Consider the following 21,055-nt stretch of genomic DNA (forward strand, 5'->3'; position numbering starts at 1 on the left):
CAGCTAGCCCTGCTCTTCCTTGTAAGCCCCACCCAGCTTCCTGCCCTCCTTGCTTCTGAGAGCAGATTGGCCCAGGGCACAACACAAGTTCATTGGTTTGGGGGAAAGTGAGATGCACTCTTGTTCCTCAGTTCCCTTCATCTGTGATTGGCTGATCCAGTGTGTCAGGACTCAGAAACCCTGCTCTCCCTGTACTTACCTCCCAGCTTCATTTTCTTCATCAGTAGCTTCTACAAATATACTGCCAGTCTCATTTATGATAAATGTTTTAGTCAACACTGTGGAATGTATCTTACAGTTTAACCCATCCAACTCTTTCAATTCATACATAAGAAAACTAAGACCTAGAAAGCAAAAATTTTATCAAGTTGACTCTATATGGAGCTTCACTTTGTTTCTAGATATGTTTATAAGTGGTTGGAATGGATAAATATTTTGCCATAGATTTAACTTTCTTTCTCCTTTGTATAATACTTTGGGTCACAAAATTCTTTTTTTTCCCATCCCTTCATTGAAATAAATGTCCATTAAGTGAAAGAAACATAATAAATATTGTCTCTCTACCACCTACTGAAACAGGTTTGGCGAGCATGGATTATAATGGGAACAATTTAATGAGAAATAAAGAAAAATATCTGATAACTATTGCATAAGTATTTAAATGTATGATGTGACTAAAGAGAGAATGCAAAGGAATTGCAAACAAGACTTATCTTATTCAGCCTGCTAAAGTCTGAGAGGGTTTCTGGGAAAACGCCAAGTGCAGAAATTTCCACAGCTGGGTCCTCAAGAAAAAAAGGGGAGTTGGACCCAGGAATGAAGATTCAAAGTGAATTTCACTCTTTTCTCAATTCAAAATAATACTACAACGATATACAAATATATACCCACCAGCATAGCTGGAAAGAAGGAAGGAAGGAAAGAAGGAAGGAAGGAAGGGAGGGAGGAAGGAAGGAAGGAAGGAGGGAGGGAGGGAGGCAAAAAGGAAGGAGGGAAGAAGGGAGGGAATGGAAGGAATAAGAGAAGGGAAAATAATGGAATGAAAGGGAAGGAGGAGGGAAAAGAATATAAAGAAGAGGAGAGATTGACAATTCCAAAATTTCGCAAGGCTCTAGATAAAGAAAATTTTTATACTTTGCTAACGATAGTGTAAAAACAGTATAATTGCTTTTGAAAATATTTGGTGGTGTCTACTGAAGCAGAATATATGCAGCACCTATGACCTGGCAATTATACTTCTAGATATACAGAAATGCTTTTTTGTGTGCATCCAAAGACATGTATAGGAATGCTTGTAACATCAATATGCCTCAGAATCTCAATTCAGTAGCAACTTAATTGTTCCTCATTTAGTGGAATAGATAAATTATGATATGGTAAAAGAATGAAATATTATACAATGAAAAGAATCTGTATCACATGCTGTAATACAGATTAATTGCACAACATAATGTTGATTAAAAATTACCAGGGACAATAATTCAAATTATATGATTTATATATAGAAAGACGGACAGTGTGACTGTGATTCAGATGACAAGGGGGGAATGTTATATGATAGGAAGTTGCTATGAACGATCTTTACACTATGTGACAGTTTCTTTTTCTTTAACTTGAAAGTCAAAAAAAAAACTATTGAAAAATTCAAGGGCTGGAGTGGCATGATTTGATTTGTATTATTTTGGCTTCAGTGGACATGGGGGTAAAATAAATGAGAGACAAATAGGATGATATTGTATTAGGGAGGGAAGTAAAAGCATCTCTATTTTCAGGCTTGAGCAATTGATGATGTGATAGTCATTAAGAAGGGGAACACAAAAAGAAGCCTCAGTTAGCAGGAGTAAATTAGGAAAAGATCAGGAGTTTGGTCTTGGACATACTGTATTTGTTGTAGTTTTGAGCAATCCAAAATGAGATATTAAGCAAATAGTTAGATATCTAGTTCTGAAGCTCAGAAATAATGCAATCAGTTCAAGAATATACAATGAAACAGGGCACAGAGGAACAGATCATAATGCATCATATAAACCACTACCACTACCTTTTCAAAAATGACAGGCAATGCACTTTACAAATATCTCCTTGAAACCTTGGAATGTATTTGTGGGGTAGGGATAATTATCCCATTTACAAACAAGGAAATTAATTCTGAAAAATGTTGACTAAATGTTTCAAGCCAATGGGGCAATAATTTGACCTTGTCTGTTAATCCCAAAGCCCTGGCTTTTCACCTTATGCCAGGGACTTCAGTACAGAAATTTGAAGTGATTTTTACAAAGGTGGCTATGCCCGTTGCCAGCTCTAAGTAAGAGACATCTAGGTTTTTTCTTCTTCTGTCAATAGATTTCCTCCTTTCATTCACTAGACAGGGAACCTGGCTATCGTCCATGACTTCTCCGCTCTCTATTTCACTATGTTTCAAGTCCTGCAGCATCTTGGCCACAGTGGTCCTTTATTTGATTTTTTTCTTAGTTCCACTGCTCCTGTCAAGTTTAGTCTTTTACCTATCACTTCATTATACTCACAGCAAATTCCTATGCCCAGATTCAGGGTAGATTCTGCCTTGTCAAGTCTATGCCCACACATGGATCAATTTCCCTAAAATACCCTATTCATTATTTCACTCTGCTGTGCAAGAAACCTCACTGGTAATTTTGTTTGCAACAATAGCTTCTTTTCCTGCTTTTTCTGGTCTCTCTAGCAGATTCTCTAATTTTATACCACCCCGCTGTTTTTTTTTTTTTTTTAACTTTTTATTTATTTATTTATTGCTGTGTTGGGTCTTTGTTTCTGTGCGAGGGCTTTCTGTAGTTGTGGCAAGTGGGGGCCACTCTTCATCGCGGTGCGCGGGCCTCTCACTATCGTGGCCTCTCTTGTTGCGGAGCACAGGCTCCAGACGCGCAGGCTCAGTAATTGTGGCTCACGGGCCCAGTTGCTCCGTGGCATGTGGGATCTTCCCAGACCAGGGCTCGAACCCGTGTTCCCTGCATTGGCAGGGAGATTCTCAACCACTGTGCCACCAGGGAAGCCCCACCCCACTGCTTTTAATGGGCCAGTTTCTCCTCTGTCAATTAGACCTGACATGCTGATTCTTGAGTTTGTTATTTTCCCTCATAAATGGTCTTTATCTCTACCAAAGGCTTAATAGAATTAGAAATGTGTTTCAGGTCACAGAGCTACCAGGTGATGACAGATTCAAACCAAAGCTGTCAGTTCATATGCTTTAGGGATGTTGACTTCATTAGTACCATTGAAGATGCTAGGAAAAAGTTGAGAGCAGAGTCCTTAACTGGGTCTCTAAAAAGTACCATTTTCACTGTATTATAGCTGCTAAAAATATGTTTCTTATATTAAATAGAAGTGATCTATAGTCCAAAAAGAACTCTATCCTGAGTTTATACAAATAACACCCTATACAGGTCCCCTACTTTGTGTCCTAACAACTCACTATCAATAATCATTTTGCATCTCTCAAGAGTAACTCCATTTCCTTCCTTTTTCTAAAGACCTTGTCCAACTAAAGAGTCTAGTTTCCCATCCTAAGAGTAATTACCCATTGAAGCCACTCTTATCCTGTAGAATCTTATAAGGGTCCCTTCTCTATCATCCCCAAACTTTCAATCTCCAATATTCTCATTCCAATAGGAGTGCTTTCTTTTAGCCGAATCAACTTATAAAAGATAAAGACAGAGAGAAAATACAAGGATATTCCTTATAGAGCATGACTTTTATTTTATTTGTATTATATAGGAGTTAAGTCTGGAGGCAGGGATCTCTCCCTCCACCTTCAGGAGATGGACTGTTGGGACCCAGGGCCCTCAGGTAGGAACCAACATAGTTGGCCAGGCAACTACTGGTACTTTTTGGCCACAGCATTAGCCACAGCTTCTGTCAGCTTCTGCCAGGCAGCCTGCATCTTTTGGGTAAATTCCTCGCTGAAGTGGGTTGCAAGACAATCAATATCATGTTGCCTAGGAGGTGGGGATAAAAAGAAGATAGTGCATAGTGAACAGAATGTCTCAAGCTGCCCTTACAGCAAATAGATACAACATCCATTTCCTTCTTGATAAGAGGTTGAGCAACTTTCATTGTCATGCTCCCACAAAAGTGCATCATTATATGCTTGACATTGGCTTCAGTGACTCCCAGCCCTGAACCCCTATTGTGTTCTATCCTTCTCTCATTTTCCCTGCCAACTTCCGACCCCAGAGCATTGCTATGGATTGCTTCTCTACTTTTTTAGAAGTAGGATTATAGTGCTGGGGCTTGATACGCATAGTCTAAGTCTTCAGATATTGCATACATTCAAATTGTTTGGACACCCATTTGACAAAGAATCCAGTGCTTTGTATACAAGAGCATTTCATCATTGCTGGAGTTGAGAGGAGGAGGGGCAAACCGTGAAAAAGTTTCTCTAACTTAGCCCTGCTTACTCCTGGTTCAAAGCTCAAGAACCATGCAGAAATGTGCTCATCGATTTTTATAGAAAATTTCCGTTATCAAAGGCAAGGTGTTCTTCTCCCTGGCTCAATTTGTATTCTCCAGGCCAAACTATTTAGCTCACTTCTGACCAGTGTTCTTCATGACATTTTTTTAAAGAAATATCAGATGGCCAGTGGCCTCCACTGGTCATAGCATAATTAATTACTCTACTTGGTCTTACCTTTGACCTTAGGAACAACCTAACTACCAAAATCAGGCTTTTTCCTGAAATATTACCTCCCCAAAATACCTCTATAGGATAAGACTTAAGTACCTGTGTTCCCTACTGTAACCACAGCACAGATACCTGGATAAAAGAACAAAGCACAAGCATACCCAGAACTCACCCTGAAGTTCTCAGAATCCACATGCAGCTTGTCAAAGTACAGCTCACTTAGATGTGCAAAGGTGCCCTTGAGGTCGTCCATGTGTTTAATGGCATTTCCAAAGGAGGTCAGCACCTTCCTGCCATGGGCCTTGACCTTAGGGTTGCCCATTATCGTAGACTCAGAGTATAAGTTAGCAAAATTGTAAAAGAACCTCTGGGTCTATGGGTAGACAACCAGGAACGTATGGGATGATCATAGTCACAGAGCAGATGGGAAGTCAGAGTATGTAAGAAACCTGACCAATCCATCTTTCTGGAACAATTTCTGCCTTTCTGCCCCCTGTCCTACCTGTGTCCAGCGCTTACCTTCCCAAGCTCTCACCTCCAGCCACCTCTACATTCATCTTGGCCCACAGGCTAGCAACAACCTCCTTCTCCTCAGCAGTAAAATGCACCATGGTGTCTGGGAGCTTACTGGTGATCACTAATGGGCCAGAAGCAAGTCTGTGCTGCTGCTTCTCTGCATGGCCTTTTATTCCTCATCTCTTGTCCCCAGGCCCGTACTTCTCCCAATAAAATGAGACTATTGTTCAAAGGTGGGTTGTCACCACCAGGGATGGGACTTGGGCAAGGGAAGGTCCGCTAGATGGACATTTGTGTCTCTGATAGTGTTGGGTGGCTCTATCAGGGGGATTCTGCTGTCCTCTCTCCTACCATGTACCGTGCAATTCATATCTCAAGCTCCCTGCTACCATCCCTGAATTGACCATAAGGCATAAATAGAATTAGGAAGAGTAACAGTTAGAACTCTGTTGAGCATTGCATCAGGTGTTTACAAGACATTGTTCTTCTCTTCAGCCAGGGTATAGAAGAAGTCACAGCTCTTCTTGGTTACCAGTGCTTCTAAAGCTTATATGGGGCTCATAATTTTATAGTTCTTGTAACCAAGAAAAAAGACCTCAATCCAGAATCTGTTTAGAAATAAGATAGGTAAGAACTGGGTAATTTAGAGAAAAATTGAGCATCACCCCATTGTTGTTGAGTTCTACCAATAATATATGCACTTGCCTGAATAATTTTTTTTCACTCTGATTATATGGACAAGTGTCTCTGGCCAATGCATGTATCTATGCATTTGTATCAGAGAATACACAATTGGCTGTTGGGGAAACAGGTGTTCCTGAGTTCAGTGAAGAGAGTATTAGAATTCTCCTTGGCAATGGCTATGGAAGAATGGAGTTGTCTCTTGTGTGCTGAATCCACACTCTCTGGCTGTGTGTAACTTTTCTTCATATCTAATCAGGCAGAGGCAATCTTCACTGACAGTACTCCACACACCACTGCCACTGTGATCTAAGGTACTTTGGTCTCATGCATCCAAATAAGCATTTACAGGACTAGAAAAGGCACACTTGTAGTGGGAGAGGGAATGGTTCATTTTGTTTCTTTATTTCAAAATTTGTTTTCCTACATTTTGACCTCCAGAAAGCTGGTTTGTTTGTTTCTCCCTGAGATCAATCTTACAAATATATATGCATATAATAATAATAATAAATAATCTCCATGTGTATTTACAGAGGTACTCTAAAATTTAAAGAGTTCAACCCAATATATTCAGTATATTATAGATGAATTTCTACTACTAGAAAACAAGTCCTTCCTGTCTATTTGATATAGCAAGAGGCTTTTATCTATTCAGCTTGGAAAACACTTAAATGTAAAATTTGGATAAGAATTACTAAGTTTCTGGAAGCTGGTTTACCATGACAGACATGATTATCTGTGAGCTCTCCATCCCAAGCTGTGTTAATGTGAGCACTTTGCTACAGAGATATGAAGAAAAGAGTTTGAATTAATGCTGAAAGAATTTGCTTCAAAATAAGAGGTCAATGAAATAAAATAAAGAAGAGGAACCTATGACTACAGCTAGGAATCCCAGCCACACTCAGGTGTGGGTTTGGCCTGCCGGGGTGGATCCAGGAACTTGCTGTTTGGTGGCCCTGACCCCCGTCTTCAGCAGAGTACGTGCACCCTGCAAGCCCCCAGACGCAGGGGCATCTGCAACTCTGAATGTCACGGAATAACCACCCATCTTTCCAGCAAACCAGGCAACAATTCTGGAAGTTTCCTCTAACTCCTGTTTTTCTCTCACCCTTTTTAGACAATCGCCGTCTCTGAGCAGTTTACAATGATCTCTCTTCATAAATGCTGTAGCCAATCTGCACAATCCTCTCCTGATAACAGCAATCAATTTAACATTCTTAGGCAGCTTTCATCACTTTAACCAGACAGTTCTTCAGTAAGTCCCACAACCAGTTCTTTGGAGTTGACTTTAAAAAGAGTTATCCCTTGCTCTGACGTCCAACCCCTCCCATCCCTAGTCTATCCTCACGAGGTCTGTGACAAACCAGCTACTTTTAGAAGATATGTTCTTATCGTTAGAATGGAATGACAATCCTTGCCTGGACTTTGCCATCTTAAGACCTGGCTTAATTTTCCTCTAAAGAATCTCCACTTTGGTACTCTACCTCCATCCAGATCCTTTTCCTTCACAGAAGTCTTCTCTCAGACCCACTTAATCATCTGGTCCTGAGGAGTTCTTGTCTCGTGACACACTTCCCCTCTCACCAGAACTCTCCCATATCTTTAACTTTAACTGGAAAAACTCACAAGTGTATGTTTCTGCCAAGTGTATATCCCAAGCATATCCCTTTATTGCTCTGTTTTTTATTTTCTTGTTAAAATCTCTACTTCATACAAAAATTTAATGGGGAGCTCACACACATACACACACACACACACACACACACACACACACCTCAACATATAATCCCTAAGGTTTTCACATATTTAAAAGCACATGCGAAAAGCAGAACTGAAGATAATTACAGAAGAAATCTTAGCAGAGCATTGCTACTACTACTACTACTACTGTTATTAATTATTATTTGAAAAATAAAGCTATTTCTTGGTGATGCTACACTATTGGGCGGGGCCCTCCGTGATACATGTGGGCCAGAGAGTTCGCCAGTCCAGTCACCATCTTCCTCCAGGCGGCCTGCACCTGGGGGGTGAATCCCATGTAAAAATGGTTTGCCAAGCCGATCACTAGCATGCGTTCCAGGAGCTGAGGAAGTGGAGAGAGACAACAGATGCGCACAGTGAACGGAGAGCTCCAGGCTGGCGTCTCAACTTCCACTCAGAACCCAGTGATGTCAACTTTTCGCAAAGCCTGGGGCCTTGCCTAGTCACTAAACACAGCTAGTTTGTTCTCCTTGATAGACTAGTACTTGACCATGATTTCACTCTTTCTACATTCTTAGCACCACCAACTTCATATTTAGTGGGCTTAAAAATAAAAACTCCTAGCTTTCTACTCCAGCCCACATGTTCCAGCTGTATCCCTCCCTCAGAGACACTTCGCCCCACTTCTGGATTTATAGGACATAAGTTTGAAATGGGTCTCCAGAAGCAATTCTGTACAAATGTCCAGCCAATGTATGAATAGCCTTAGCAATATATTTGTGAACCGTAGGTTCCTCCCTTATACAGAGCCAGCATATGCTTGCATAGACATTTCTCCTTGGCTATTTTTTTCTGCCTCCAGGAGGGGAAAAAGTGAAAAATAACAAGTAAAGGCAAAGTTCCTTTCATACAATTATGCTTTCCAATAGACACTTTCCTCATCTCTATACAAGCCTCTTCTAAAAGCCAATAGAGTCCAAACAGGTCCCTCTAGACTTCTAAGAGCACTCGTTAGGCCCAAATACATTACCTCTTTGTCTTAGTCCGGTCCTCTGGAGTTCCTTTCCTTTCAGCATCAATATTTCCAAGTGTTTCACCTCCCACAGCTATCCTTGGTTGCTTTCCAAATTTGATTATATCACCCCTCTGTTTTCAAAGGACTCATCTATTCTCTTTCATGCAGACCTGTCATGCTGATTCCCCAAATTCAGGCTTTGAATTTGCCATTTTCTCACAAACTAACCTTTTATTTCCACCAAAGGTCAATCGGTTTCAATAATGATAACTATCTTTATAGCTAAATTTTAAAAAAGCATTATCATTCAGAACAAAAGATCACATGTATTTATGAATACATATATGTATATAATGTAGATAAGTAGAGTTTATAGAGGACATAAATGCTACCACTAAAAGATAGAAATTATACGGGAAGTTAATTATCTTTTTTTAGAGAAAGAGATAAAGAGAGCTTATGTTCCAAGTAGTGAACTAAAGATGTGAGATCTATTAATTTATTTAATTCTCATAAAACAGTCTTCGATAAACACGATCAGCGAATGAGGGTTTAATGTATTTAGTAATGTATCTCAGGTCATAGAGTTAGCAGGATGCTCAGATTTAAATCAAGGCAGTGAGTTCTTAGGTCTTAGGCATGGCTCTCCATTAGTATAATTGACAATACTGGGGAAAGGCCAGGCAAGGGTCCTTGACTTGTGCTCTGAGAAACACATTTCATCTCAGTACAGCTGACCAAAAACTATGTTTCTTACATTAAATAAAATTAACTATAATGTTTTGTCAAACATTCATTCCCATGGGTTCTCAAATGTTCATTCAGTAACTATTTGTTGAATGACTGTGATCATAATTGTTCTATGTACTGGGGATTTAAGATAGACAAAGAAGAAGAAAACTTTCCTCTTAAGATTTATAATTTGGGGGTGGAAGATACAGAAAATGAATAAGGAAACCAATCAACAAAATAATTCCCCTTATTATCATTTGCTATGAAGAAAATTAATATCTGGAATTAATGAGAGAGGAACACAATTACGTCAGGGATAGTCTCTCTAAGGAGGTAGTAGTTGAGCTGGGGTCAGAATGGAAAGAAGGAATTTGCCATGGGAAAGTATTGGGTTAGAGATTCTGAAAGATGGAATACTGAATCCAAATCTCTGAGGAAGCAAACCTTTGGTATGCTAGAGATAGGAAAAATGGGCTAGTGTGGCTCTTATGTAAATAGTAAAAATGAGAATGGCAAAAAATATTGTTGCAGAGAAAGCATAAACCTAATAACTTAGAACTTCTCTTCAGTGGTAGAGTGTAAGAAGACACTGTGGGATTTTAATCCTGGTAATGACATACTCTGTAAACCCTATGACTCTTAGCTAAATTAACATTCCAAGCATATTCTGTTTATCACATTGTTTTGCTCAGGTGGCTTTTATTGCCTAACAACAATAATTAGACATCCTTTCTGACCATCTACTGTATGCATATGTGTACGCATGTGTGTGTGTTAATTATGAATTTGTTTTCCATTAAGCTGTCTTGAACTGACAAAATCTAGATCTAAATTTATATCCCTAAGGGATAAAGAATGAATCTTCTGCTCACCATTACATCATCACCATCCCTGACCCTTTGACATTCATAGTCAGAATAATAGTTGAGGGGCAAGAAAGACGGAAAGAAACTGATTGATTAAGAATGTACATTGCTCTCATTTGTTGACTGACTAGCTGGCTGGGTTAAATGGTTTAGTGCCATGAAGAGCCTCTGTTTACTCTGTTTAGGGGAAAAATGAGAGTCTATGGGACCCAGAGAGACCAGTGCTATTGACAACCTGCAACAATATAATCACTGGTCTCTCATCCCCATTGTGGAGACAAAAGGCCAAATTAGAAGGTAATTCACAGAACATGTTGTGATCAATGTGTGGGAGCAATGAAATGCCTACTAGAGTTAAATTTGCCAAGAAATGATACTCTAACTTGTGAAGTGTGAAGGTCTTAACCTTCGATAGGACAGTTTGACTCAAAGCCTGAAGGTCATGATTCCCTGACCAACCTGGCAATAACTCCCTCAAGAATGATTCAGTTAATGCCATTCTTACATGAAAGTCCCCAAGTCATTGCAGGCCTTTTCTCGATAGATCCAGGCTGAGAGCTTTCAATCATCTCCCATCACTTCCTTCCTCCTCATCCACCCCAGCCAATCGGAAAACATGTCCTCCTCACTCTCCCCTTGTTCATCTTTCACTTTTTGCGGACCTCCCTGCTGTTCTTGGGTGGAGGTCATTATGTCTGTTCTCCTCAATTAACATCCATATCTAGTCTCTGCAATTCTTAATTCATTTTGTGTGCATTAAGCAGATTACTCTCCCCCCAAATCCTATCCCTTGGGTCATTTAAAGTTCTAAGAATATTTATTGTTTACTCTTGCCACTATCATAGTAATAGCTTTTATTTTTATATTCAAGGCCTTGCATTACCTAGTCTTTCCTAACCCTCTACCTACGTCTTCCTCTCTCCTTTACTTCCAGAGAGTCACTTTCATGCATGTTGCCAAGCCCAGGCTTGCTAGTCTTAGACTATGCACCTTTGTTAGTATCTTATCTTATCTCCTACACTAAGTCTTGGTCATCACCCACCCCCCATTCACATACTATCCTAATTCTAGCTTTATTTTAGTGCATGTTACATTCAATCAGAATATGATGCACAATGACTTCAAGTGTCTTAGCCTTGGCTTTTCTCAGGCACTGCTTACTACCTCCTTTCTTCCCCCTACAGTAAGTTTTGCCACACTGCCCTGTAAGTCCCTGCCCACTTAACTAACCATTTCCCAACCCAGAAAACTCCTTTCTGCATCTTGGCATCCTCTCAATCATCCTGAATCCTCCCAGGACGTCTATCTTCTGTTGATGAGTCCACACACTTCTCAAAGGGCTCTTCTTCCTATGTCTCCCCCCGCCCCTCAGCCAATGAACCTTTTCTCCTTTAACACAAGAGTAAATGATGGAGAAGATACAATATTAATTTTTGATCACTGAATAGAATGTACTTTATTAAACAGAAGCTGGGCTCTCAAGGCCAAACCCCAGTCCCCATGTGCAGAAGGAAGGCATTGGGGACAAAAAACGGTGAACTGAAAAGAGAATTCAGTGGTACTTGTGGGCCAGAGCAGTGGCAACACCAGCCACCAGCTTCTGCCAAGCAGCCTGCAACTCAGGGGTGAATTCTCTGCCAAAGTGAGAAGCCAGAATAATCACCATCACGTTGCCCAGGAGCTGTTAGGTGAGAGACAAAATGACAATTAGATATGTTGAGTAGAATTTTCCTAAAAGAGTTGCAGAAAATAATGGTTTAATACCTACACCCACTCCCAACTCCACATCATAAACTGCTCCATGGTTTGTATCTGTGCAATAAACTCTGATAAGCTAGTTCTTAAATTTTATTTAAATTCTATGAGCCCTCCATTCAACATTCTGTCTACCTATATCCCCTCACTCTCTCCCATTTCACCATTTTTATTTGCCTCTCTCCCTCCCTCTCACATTTACCAATTGTCTAATCCTTGTCATCATCGGATTTCAGGGCTGCATAAGTTCTTAGAGTGAGTTTAGTAAAGTCTCCAACCAACGCAGGAATAAGCCTCCACTTAGTCCCAATACTGATGGGTAATTTAATATATTTAGAGAATTGATTGATATTTCTTTGAGACAATCTGCCTAAAAATTATTCTCCCAAATATCTTCCTAAACTTCAATCATCAGGAGCCACATAAAATAAGACATTTCTCTTTCCTTGAGACAGGTTTTCATCTACCAGAAACCAGATTCCAGTCCTCCTTGAACAAGTCTGTTATTCTTTGATATTCTCTAGGGTAAACAAGTCCAGTTCTAACAAAAGTCCCTGAAAAGTTTTAAGCAAACTCAGGCTTAAAAGGGCTAGTAGCCCTTTACCGTCACGAGTCCTGAATCAAGGTGCTCTTGGTATGTCCACTGGAATTCTGCCCTCTTAACACCAACTTTGATCTATGATTTCTGAGATCTTTGCTAGTCTTTGCAACCAAAGACTCAACTTCCATTATTATTCCAAAGTAAAAAGCATAAAAAGAACACGTGAACATTTCTGAACTCACCCTGAAGTTCTCAGGATCCACGTGCAGTTTGTCACAGTGCAGCTCGCTCAGCTTAGCAAAGGCGCCCTTGAGGTTGTCCATGTTCTTAACAGCATCTCCGAAGGATGTCAGCACCTTCTTGCCATGGGCCTTGACCTTGGGGTTTCCCATTATGGCAGAGGGAGAGGACAGGTTGCCAAAGCTGTCAAAGAACCTCTGGGTCCAGGGGTAGACAACCAGGAGCCTATGAGATGAGACCATAGCAGATGGAAAATCAGTGACTCGAAAAGTTTGAAGAATTTCCTGGTCAATTTGCCAGGCTCATATTCACCATCCTCCCCCATGAAGTCCAGTTGCTACCTGCCCAGAGCCTCGCCTCCAGCCTCTTCCACATTCACTTTGCCCCACAGGCTAGTGATAGCAGCCTTCTCCTCAGCAGTAAAATGTACCATGATGTCAGGTCTTGGAGCTTACTGGTGATCACAGAAGTGTCAGAAGCAAGTCTGTGCTGCTGCTGGAAGGTGTGGCCTTTTATTCTTTACTGCTGAACTTCTGGCCCTTTGTTCCCCCTAATCCTTTAAAGTCATTGGTCAAGGCTGAGCTGTGTCCCTCAGGGGTGGAGTCAGGTCAGGAAATGGTCAGCAAGGAAGATGTATGTTGAGTCTGTGATAATGTGTTGGTTCCTAAAACATCCTTCTTTTGTTGGCTCCTCCTCCATCCTCAACACAATTTTTCATTCATTCTCTCTTTTCACCCTCTTCCCTCCCCATGTCATCCTCCATGATGACATCCATCTCTCCCATTCTCCTTATCCCAGAAAGACCCATAGAGTGCAGCTAAGCCCAAGATAAAGAAAGAGTTCCAGTCAAACCAGGTTTAATATTTGGGTTAAGGATGGTGAGATGGTGACAGGGACAAAAACACAGTCAAGAAAAAAAAAAAATACAATTGTTGACACAGAACCTCAGCTAGTTCTAGCTCTCTTGAGGAGTGGATTATAGCCAAGCTCTGGATTTTAGTTTTCTAAGGGAGACAAAACACATACATGGTTACTTCAGGAAGCTGAACGGAGATGCAAGGGATCTACAATAGAACTAAGACCTCAATCCCAAAGTAAAATAACCAAAGATTATTTCATAGAGAGAACAGGTAGAATAAGCTTACATCCTGTGCTTCCAGGGATCTCTCTCTCTGTCCATTTCTCTATGACAACAAGGGAAACTGTCTACTCTGGAGACATTGCCCTGAGTGCTCTTCTTGATTTTCTGTACTTATTTATAGCAGCGAGGCTGCTAAGGAGTCTGAAATTATTTAAAACCAGGACTTGTGATCAAACTGAGGAATAGATGAATTGATATGATAGGCTAGCAGTTGGAGTATGTTTAATGTTTGTTGAAGCCATCAGTGCAGGAGACTTCAAGTTTCTCTAGTGTCCTTATTTTTGGTTTTCTTTTGTGTTTTGATGTCCCTGTTGGCTCTGGGCTTCCCTAAGAACACATCATCATGAAATAGATTATGTACCTTGCAACTTTTCCAGCTGCAATCCTCTGTTATTATACTGGAGTCCTGTTGATATAGTGGTAAGGAATGGTGAGGAGAAGCCATCTATAATTGTATAATTAAAAACCAGCCTTGGGGCTTCCCTGGTGGCGCAGTGGTTAGGAATCTGCCTGCTAATGCAGGGGACATGGGTTCGAGCCCTGGTTCAGGAAGATCCCACATGCTGCAGACCAGCTAGGCCCGTGCACCACAACTACTGAGCCTGCACTCTAGAGCCCGCGCACCTAGAGCCAGTGCTCCAAGACGAGAGAGGCCACCACAGTGAGAGGCCCACGCTCGGCAATGAAGAGTAGCCCCTGCTCACCGCAACTAAAAATAAAGCCCACACACAGCAAAGAAGACCCAACGCAGCCAAAAATAAATAAATTTTTTAAAAAAATCAGCCTTCAGTGGACCAGTTTTCCTGGGCTGTGACCTTCACAAGGGTTTCTTAGCTTATTCCCCCCTTAAGAAAGATAGGAAAGACTCCCTGGGCTAGACTATATAACCTAGGATGACAGAATTCTAGGATGAGAGAGAAGACATTTGATCACTGAAGTAGAGGACCAATGAAAGGACAAGAAGTATCTGGCTACTCAGTGAAGAATAGCCCTTGTATGAATAAGAGTTTTATTTATTTATTTATTTATTTATTTATTTATTTATTTATTTATTTTTAAGTATAGTTGATTTACAATGTTGTGTTAGTTTCAGGTGTACAGCAAAGTGATTCAGTTATATATATATATTTTTTTTTCAGATTCTTTTCCCTTATAGGCTATTATAAAATATTGAGTATTGTTCCCTGTGCTATATGGTAGGTCCTTGTTGTTTATCTATTTGACATATAGTAGTGCATTTATGTTAATCCCAAACTCTTGTAACCATAAGTTTGTTTTCCATGTCTGTGGGTCTATTTCTGTTTTGTATATAAGTTCATTTGTATCATTTTTTTTTTAGATTCCACATATAAGCGATGTCATATGATATTTGTCTTTCTCTGTCTGGCTTACTTCACTTAATATGATAATCTTTATGTGCATCCACGTTGCTGCAAATGGCATTATTTCATTCTATTTTATGGCTGAGTAATATTCCATTGTATGTAAGTACCACATCTCTTTATCCATTCATCTGTCAATGGGCATGAAGGTTGCTTCCATGTCTTGGCTGTTGTACATAGTGCTGCTACAAACATTAGGGTGCATGTGTCTTTTTAAATTATGGATGATTTTTTAATCAGTAGAGATAGGGCTCTAGGTTTCCAAGGCAAATTTCTATAGATCCTCAGTGTGAATACAGTGAGCCTTCCCTTAGACCTTGGGTATGAGGATCAGACATTGTCAAAGCCCAGGGAATAAGGACCAGGCTGCACAAGACCAAGAGTTTGGGAAACAAACCTCACCTGAAGCAGACAGTATGAGCATGTTCCATTCTCCTTCCAATTCAGAGTGTGGACACCAGGCTTCTCTTAAATTCAGAGTGTGGGGTTGATCTCCCTTCTCCTCCCTTATACCCATTTCAGGGCTCATATATCCTTCTCTAGTAACAGCCTTTGGGAAAAGAACTGGCTTGCCTCCAAGGATCTGGCCCATCCCTTGCTTTCTTATTACTAAAGGTTGTGGAAAAAGGTTTCAAGAAATGTTACAGGGTTGAAAGGCAGCATGTCTGTAGCTCAGTTCAAGGCTTATGGATTCTGATTCTGAAGTCACTTAAGCTGAATATAGTTTCATTTTTGCTTAGGTGCTTGTTGATTCAAGCTCAATTATCTCAGCTGCTCATTTTGAAGTATTTTATTTATTTCTCCTGTGCAATACCATGATTATTGTCTCTTTTTCCTAGATGAAAAACCCAAAGTTTAGAGAGATAAATGACATGATTATCCATGATACATCAGAAAGATTAAATGGTCAGAAAAAAAAAAAACTAAGACCATTTATTGCCTGTAAATTAAAATTAATAAAATAAAAATGTTATATCTTAAGGTATTTAATTGAAAAGTTTTAAAAGAAACTTAAAAATTTGTTAAAGATTAACTCCTACCTCTTAGGGTATCCTGTGGCATTTGTACTTTGGTAAACTCTGCACAGGATTTTAAGAAAGATGTAAGATGCCTCTTTTTAGCAAGGAAAAATAAAATAGTTTCTTAAATCTTGCTAGCTAATTTATGACATATATACTAATCCTGTGAGTCAAATACTGTATTATCTTTAGGTGCTATTAGTATGGAGGATTGTATAAATTACATTGTTAATAGATAAAATAGGTCTTTGATCCCACTACATTTTTTCATAATATTAGCTGAGAAAAAATACTTCAAAAGTTATTCTTTACCACAAATGAGTGTTTTTCTATTTTTAATTTTAAAATTGGAAAATTATGCACTGGGTTTATAAACCACTGAAGGTACAAAATAAGCTGCTTAGGATTCTTGATTAGTGAAGCTATAAGTTAGTCTGCTTTCATTATGCATCTCAATTTATCTTCTTTTTTATTTATTTATTTATTTAATTTTTGGCTGTATTGGGTCTTCGTTTCTGTGCGAGGGCTTTCTCTAGTTGCGGCAAGTGGGGGCCACTCCTCATCGTGGTGCGCGGGCCTCTCACTATCGCGGCCTCTCTTGTTGTGGAGCACAGGCTCCAGACGCGCAGGCTCAGTAGTTGTGGCTCACGGGCCCAGGTGCTCCGCGGCATGTGGGATCTTCCCAGACCAGGGCTCGAACCCGTGTCCCCTGAATTGGCAGGCAGATTCTCAACCACTGAGCCACCAGGGAAGCCTCAATTTATCTTCTTATAGCAGAAAGAGATGGGATAAAAGTCCTATTAAGTGTTGCATTAGTCTAGAATAAATTGAGTACCACGAGTAGCAGGAAATTCTAATGGCTGCCATGCAGGGAGCCAATGAATATCTTCTGTTATGATTGCAAAGAATGTGAGAATAGACCACGACCACTGGTCAAGCAACACTACTGCTTTGTAATCACTGGGCCTCTGCATCATGTCTCACAAAGGTTGCAGATGACTGTGAACCCAAGCTGGGTCTCATTCTCAGAGGGATTTCTTTTGTTGGAGGCTTATAGCACAGACATCGATGGTTTGACTGACCTCTGGGACCACTGTGACTAAGGCATAGCCAGAGATGCATGTGAGTGTTAATTAAGCAAGAGGAATCTTCACTGGGAAGAGGGAATGGAAAGGCAGAACCAGCTAGTTATTGTACACTTGTCTACACGATGAACCTTGAAGGTTAAAGCTGGAATCTGGCAACTTAGAAAAGTCAGAAACTTCCCATATTCCCATTTTATAACTTCACTTTGTTGGCTTCCTTGATGCTTTTTGACCTTAAACAAAGTTGTCTTCATTTATTTTTATGATTAAATTTTTGAGAAACTCCTGTTTTTTTAGGTTCAGTTTAAATAGTATTGCCTAGTGTATTCTATGAACTAAGACAGCTCTGAATAGTTAGAAGGAATGACACTATCATTAGAGCCAGTGCTTGCTAATCTTCCTTCCCTCTACCGCACTACTATAGCTCATTGGTCCTTATCTCATGGATCTTACTCAAGACTTTAGTCAAGTAGTAATTTACAAACTTTGTTCATATGTAGTAGCTCTGAAGCACAGATAAACTCAATATTTAAATTTCTACCTACGATTGATTCAAATGAGATTCTTCTAGGTATAGGGCTTAGAATTCTCTGTCCCAAGATTGGGAAGTCCTTGACTTGATGACTTTGAATTTCAAAAAGTTAATGACTATTTTTTTTTTTTTTTTTTGCCTAGTCACGTTATCTTCAGTACTTTAGATACTCAATACTGAAGCTATAGCATAGCATGTTTCTTGAATAAAAAATCTGCATCTATCAAACAGTATAAATTTGAGGTTTGGTAACTATGCAGGCCTTAAATGGAAGCAGTATGGTTAGATCCCACCCATTAACAAGATCATCTACCATGAGGAATTATGAGAAACTAGGATCCTTTGACCTAGTGAGGGCAGTTAATGATCACTCCTCTCCCAAACCCTTTTCAGCCTTTGCTAATTCTAGCCCCAGAAGGGCTCCATCTGAAACCAAATTTTCACAACCCCTATCTTACTGAGTCTGAGGCATCTCTGAGGGAAAGGAAAACCTCTTAGATTACTAGACCAACAAGCTACTGTAGCCCTTCTCTCGACTCCAGCCCCATTTAGGCATTAATGTCACCAGTTTTTTCCTGCACCTGTTTTGTTTTTTGTTTGATTGTTTGTTTTTCTTTCCCTTCCCTTTCCCCTTCCCCTTCTTCTTCTTCCTCCTCCTCTTCTCCTTCTCCTTCTCCTCCTTCTTCTTCTCCTTCTCCTCCTCCTCTTCCTTCCCCTCCCTCTCCCTTCCCCCCCTCCCCCTCCTCCTCTTCCCTCTTCTTCTTCTGTGTATTCATCTGTTTTCTGGGGTTTGGGGGGGCATTTATTTTATTTTGGTTTCTCTTTAATTAACAGAGGTAGACAGATCCAGTGTTTTTCTCCTTCTGGGGACTTGGGCTGGTGATAGCTGGGTGGGGTCAGAAACTGTGAGCTTAGATAGGGGCTCAGGACTACACAGAGCTGTGGCAAAGAAGAGGACTAGCTAAAGTGAAAGCCAAAGTGCTTCTCTTACTGGCTTCAAAGGCTCTGTTCTTGGTTTTTATACAAGTAGACAAGTGAAAGAGATTTTGGGTTAGTGTTTGGGGGTCTTGCATGGTTAACTGTTTAGAAATGCCTGATAAATATGCTCTGTGTAAAATATATTTGCGTGTTTACAAATATGTGAGTATTATCAAAATATGAAGGCAACAGCGACTAGATAATATGCAAGATCTCAAAAGACAGGGGAACAAATCTCACCCTAATTTCAATTGCAATTAAAAATAAATTTAGTGATAAAAAAGAGAGACTCAAAGTCACCTGAAAGAAACAGAATGACTCCCAGGCCAGAAGCTCTTAACTATAATCTATGGAATGTTCTGATGTATAAAGAGAAGTGTATTAATCAATAGAGAGTTGGCCAACAAGGAAAGTATAGGAAAAGGAATGTTGCTCTGTTGGCTCAGAATCTAGAGATGTTTTGAACCTCACATAACATTTATGTCCAGGCCAAACTTATCCTTCCCATGAAGATGGATGAACAAGCCATGTCTGACCCTAGTGGCAAGATGCTTACTTAGCATGATTGCATCCAGCTGCTTGCTTTGGAACAGTTTGTTTCCTCTACTTTTACTTGATTGATATAAGGAAAGAATGTATTGCTCACAAAGACATGAGTATTCAAGTTATAAATCTCAATGTAAATGGATAAATAAGTACACAGGTTTCTATTTTTAGGTGCCTTTCATTTTAACAAGAATAAGACTTCAAGAGTCAATCTCAGCCTACAGAATAAATGGGCCACATCCTGGAACTAAGTAATTTGATCAAGGTCCTGGTTGCTGAGGTCTAAATAGATCTAGTTGGCATTACCTCTTTTGGCATTACTACACTGTATATCTTGGTATGTGTGTAGCGGTGGGTGTATGTGTATATGTCTTTGTAATGATAGATGTATGTGTTTGGCTCTTCAGTTGTTCATTCAATACTGCAAAAGTTCTAAGAATACAGAAGCAAAACAAAACAAAGCATTTTCATGGAGTTGATAGTAAGGGAAGTGAAACAATAAGTAAATAAACAAATAAAATATATGGTGTATGCCAAATGATGTTAAGTGCTATGGAGGAAAAGAACACTGGAATGAAGGATAGAGTTTGATGGGGACAAGGGCGGAGGGGTATTACTACTTTAAAATGTGTGGTAGGGATTTCTTCACTATAAGGGGACGCTTGAGAAGACACCGACAGGTGATAAATAGCCACTGCATATGGATTAAATATTTAAGACATAGGGAATTACAAATATAAGTATCTAAAGTGGGAGGATGCTTAGAATTTTCAGGGATTGAAAATAAGGCCAATATAGGAGCAGACTGAGAGGGAGAGTAAAAGTGCTGGTTGTGGAGGTGCTAATCTATAAAATTTGTGACAATAATAATACCTGTATCATAGAGTTGTAAGAAAAAGCATATATATATATATTTATAAACATATGTATACGTATTATATCTGCACATATGTTATATATATATACACACATATACACCTATATTTACAGATACACATATATACATGCACATATATACACACACATATATGTGTGTATGTGCCAACAAACATTGGCAACTGTTGTTATTGTACGAAATTGTTATGGTAGGAAATTTGGCTTTATTATGATTGATGCAGGAAACTATCAGAGACCTTTGGACAAAGAGGTTACCATACATGATTTACACTTTTACAAGTGCGCTTTGGCTTCAGTGTTGGGAAGACACTGTCCGGTGGCAGTTGTAGAAGTAAACAGATCAATTAGGAGTCTGCAGTAAGAGTTCAGGTAGAGATTATAGTGCCTTACACCAGGGTGGTAGCAATGCAGGTGGTAGCAAGGGGTCAGCCTGTAAATAAATGTTTAAAGTAACACCAAATGGATTTTCTAACAGGATGTGGAATTTGGAAGGTGCTTTTGTGTGTGTGTGCACACGTGTATGCCCATGCTCTTGTACATGCTAATTTCTGAATGTGAGTATATGTCAGTGTGAGGATTTGGAAGCTGAACAAGGAGAGTCTTTATGTTGAGTTTTGTCAGTTCCTTTGTTCAGCACACTAACTGCCTCAGAATTCTTGCTTTAAAATGAAGATGGTGGAAGGGTAGGTAGGAAAATCAGAAAATATCTCACACGTCAGAACTTTACCCAAAGTGACGTGAAGACTGCGAGCATCTCTTGGGTGCTGAGCA

General features: G+C 39.8%; 2 protein-coding genes across 2 annotated transcripts; both read right to left on the minus strand.

The window, feature by feature from the left end:
- Window positions 1-3,036: 3,036 nt before the first annotated feature.
- On the minus strand, window positions 3,037-5,273 carry LOC309637235 (hemoglobin subunit epsilon-4-like). The gene is given in 5 exon segments (XM_082411485.1): window positions 3,037-3,954; window positions 3,957-3,978; window positions 4,830-5,030; window positions 5,034-5,052; window positions 5,177-5,273. Coding segments are annotated over 5 exon segments (438 nt in total). The 5' UTR covers window positions 5,269-5,273; the 3' UTR covers window positions 3,037-3,850.
- Window positions 5,274-5,315: 42 nt separating this feature from the next.
- Window positions 5,316-14,303, minus strand: LOC309637231 (hemoglobin subunit epsilon-1). Its single transcript, XM_082411482.1, has 3 exons — window positions 13,046-14,303; window positions 12,707-12,929; window positions 5,316-11,849 (listed from the first exon to the last, which is right to left on the minus strand). Exons 1-3 carry the CDS (start codon window positions 13,135-13,137, stop codon window positions 11,721-11,723), a joined length of 444 nt encoding a protein of 147 aa, XP_082267608.1. The 5' UTR covers window positions 13,138-14,303; the 3' UTR covers window positions 5,316-11,720.
- Between the last annotated feature and the right edge of the window lie 6,752 nt (window positions 14,304-21,055).

This window comes from Balaenoptera physalus (assembly GCF_965194825.1).
Source record: "Balaenoptera physalus genome assembly, chromosome: 10".
NCBI lineage: Eukaryota > Metazoa > Chordata > Mammalia > Artiodactyla > Balaenopteridae > Balaenoptera > Balaenoptera physalus.

Excerpts from the sequence above, each read along its gene's own strand:
- LOC309637231 (XM_082411482.1), bottom strand. The coding sequence starts at position 13,137 with ATGGTACATTTTACTGCTGAGGAGAAGGCTGCTATCACTAGCCTGTGG. Across the intron at positions 12,930-13,045 it reads GGAGGCGAGGCTCTGGGCAG|GCTCCTGGTTGTCTACCCCT; the intron begins GTAGCAACTGGA and ends CTCATCTCATAG. Across the intron at positions 11,850-12,706 it reads TGGATCCTGAGAACTTCAGG|CTCCTGGGCAACGTGATGGT; the intron begins GTGAGTTCAGAA and ends CTCACCTAACAG.